General features: G+C 47.4%; 1 protein-coding gene across 1 annotated transcript; it reads right to left on the bottom strand.

The window, feature by feature from the left end:
- Positions 1 to 570: 570 nt before the first annotated feature.
- On the bottom strand, positions 571 to 2,334 carry clec14a (C-type lectin domain containing 14A). The gene has a single exon (XM_033027122.1). It carries the CDS (start codon positions 2,112 to 2,114, stop codon positions 807 to 809), a length of 1,308 nt encoding a protein of 435 aa, XP_032883013.1. The 5' UTR covers positions 2,115 to 2,334; the 3' UTR covers positions 571 to 806.
- Positions 2,335 to 2,718: the final 384 nt, after the last annotated feature.

Genomic DNA, 2,718 nt, shown 5'->3' with positions numbered 1-2,718 from the left:
TGTTTGTACATATCTATTCTAAGCATCTAATGCAGCAGTGAGTCAATATACATTAGACAATAGACAATAGGTGCAGGAGTAGGCCATTTGGCCCTTCGAGCCAGCGCCGCCATTCAATGTGATCATGGCTGATAGTCACCAATCAGTACCCCGCTCCTGCCTTCTCCCCATATCCCCTGACTCCGCTATTTTTAACAGTCCTATCTAGCTCTCACTTTAAAGCATCCAGAGAACATGCCTCCACCGCCAAGTCACACGACAAACTGAGTTTTACTCCAGCACTTTGTGTCTGTCTCTCTTAAGTAACACAGCCTACTGATGCACAAACGCGGGATGGAGGGGGGGATTAGGCTTCTTGAACAATCAAAAGCTTTTATATGAATATTCAACAGAAAATAAACACGAGACGCTATCTCTGCCGTGCAGCTGATGGAAATACACAACTAACTGCAGATGCTGGTTTACAAAAAAAAGTCACTAAACACTGGAGTAACTCAGTGGGTCAAGCAGCATCACTGGAGAACGTGAGTAGACAATGTTTCGGGTCAGGATACTTCTTCAGACCCGGCCCGAAACATCGTTTGTCCACGTTCTCCAGAAATGCTGCACGACTCGCAAAGCTAATCCAGCGCTCTGTGTCTTCAGTTGATAGAAGCATTTTGGTATTATTACTGTTTCCTCTATGTATTGGTCACTTTAAACGGTCGTTGCACTCTTAAAGAACAAAATCTGTTGTGTATTGAAGTGAGAATCTGCTCGCCCAGTCATGGATCACAGCTTCAGGCAAAGCGCCAGCACGCGGTTTCTCATTGTGCCACCGAAACTCTCAATTCACCATTTTCCTTGGGTTCGTTAATTTCGTTCTCACTCGCTGAAGGAGTATCCATGTAGTGATTACCATTTATAACGGTCTTCTCATGGACTCTGTCGTGCTCTTGGTGAACAGTGTCTACACGTTTGGGTTCTATTCGAAGTCCATTGTTTCCCGTTTTCCGGGCACCTCTGTAACGACGCTCTCTGATAATTATCACCGCAACCGCGACCAACAGCATCAGAGCGAGGGCCCCAATAATAACCTGATATATTAGGTTGGAATGTGCCTCCCGTTTTTCAGGTTCGGATCTCCCAACAGTGGGAGGAAGAGTAGCCGCGGGATTTTCAGCGCGATTGGATAAGTGAGATGTTGATACCGGGGAGGCTGATACAAAGACAGTGTTGGCAGACGGGTCCTCGCTGTCTTTCGGGAAAGTCCCGGACGTCACGTTAAAACCATATTCCAAGTCTCCCTCGGGAACGCATTGGTTCTGCTGGAGGTTGACTGAAAAACCCTTGTCGCACAAACAGAAGGAGTCTCGGGGCGACTGAAAGCATCCAAATCGACAAGAACCATTACTTGTAACTTCCAGACAGTTGTTGCACAGGGATTCCAAGCTTCTGGACGAAGACCAGTTGACTCGCCCCTGCTGTAGCTCACACTTCACAGCGACTGACTTGCCGTTGGCACAAATAATGGTTGCTACCGAACCTCGAGGTACACGAGGAAAGAATTGGCTTGCATTGTTAGGGGTTTTATAAACCACGTTTCTAATGTCAGTCTGTAGGCTTTCGCACATCGGGTACTTACAGATGAAACCCTCGTTTCTTTTGGGGTCACACGTTGAATCATTCCACTTGAGTTGTATTCGCGTTGTGAAGTTTACCACAAGTTCCACGCATCTCCTGTGTGTGCACGTCCTCAATGGTTCCCGGGTCCAGGCGTTGTAGGTAGAGCGGTCATTGCCACTGACCCATAGGAATCCACGCAACGGCTTTTCAGCAATGTAACACTGCTTGACCTTCCTGTGAAGTCCAATCCACAGGTGAAGCGGTCTGGGCGCCACATCCACGCTGGTCTCTAAAAGCCGCTCAATGCTCCTTGCTTCGCGCTCACTGGCCATGGAGGTGAGGAACCCATTCTTAGCTTCACACTTCTCCTTTGTCCTCACAAATGAGCCCGCATCCCAGTGCAAACTGTAGCACGCACCGCCGTCGCAAAACGTTGGCGTTTCAGACCAAACCCCTGAATTTTCCCAACAATTCTGGAGCCAAAGGAAAATGAAGACCAAACGAACCATGTTAGCTTTCGTCTTTGCGCGACCTTCTCGGGGACGGAGTGAAATATGAGTTCGCGTTGTCTGCACTTGATTCGCACTTCCAGGCAGATCAAACTGAAGTGCGCCTCAGCTCCAAGGGAAGTCTGGCAAACACAGTTAGGGCTTGCGTATCCGGTGGCGTGATGGTCGGAAGCAGGAACTTTTGATATGAACCCTTTAAAGAGTCGCTTTGCTTTGCAAAAATATATTTGCAGACGTCGAAGCAAATCTTGCCCAGTGTACTGGCGAAGCTAAATGGGCTGGATTGAGCATAAAACACAATGAGAGAGTTAGCACAGAATTATTGTAAAGGAACACAATGAGTCGGTGCAGGCAACACGTAGAATGGTCAGTGTAGGATGGAACTGCAAATGCTGGTTTATACCGTAAACACAAAAAGCTGGAGTAACTCAGTGGGTTAGACAGTATCTCTAGAGAGAAGGAATAGGTAACGCTTCGGGTCGAGCTCCTTAGGTCAAAGCTGTTAGTGGACAGAGTGATGCAGATACTAAATTATTCAGTAATGAACACCGGTGTAAATGTGAATTGATGCCCACAATACAACATTATGCCAGAAGCACTTATG

This window comes from Amblyraja radiata, chromosome 9 (assembly GCF_010909765.2).
Source record: "Amblyraja radiata isolate CabotCenter1 chromosome 9, sAmbRad1.1.pri, whole genome shotgun sequence".
NCBI lineage: Eukaryota > Metazoa > Chordata > Chondrichthyes > Rajiformes > Rajidae > Amblyraja > Amblyraja radiata.
Note: the sequence above shows the minus strand (reverse complement) of the source record. Positions and strands in the feature narration are given on the sequence as shown.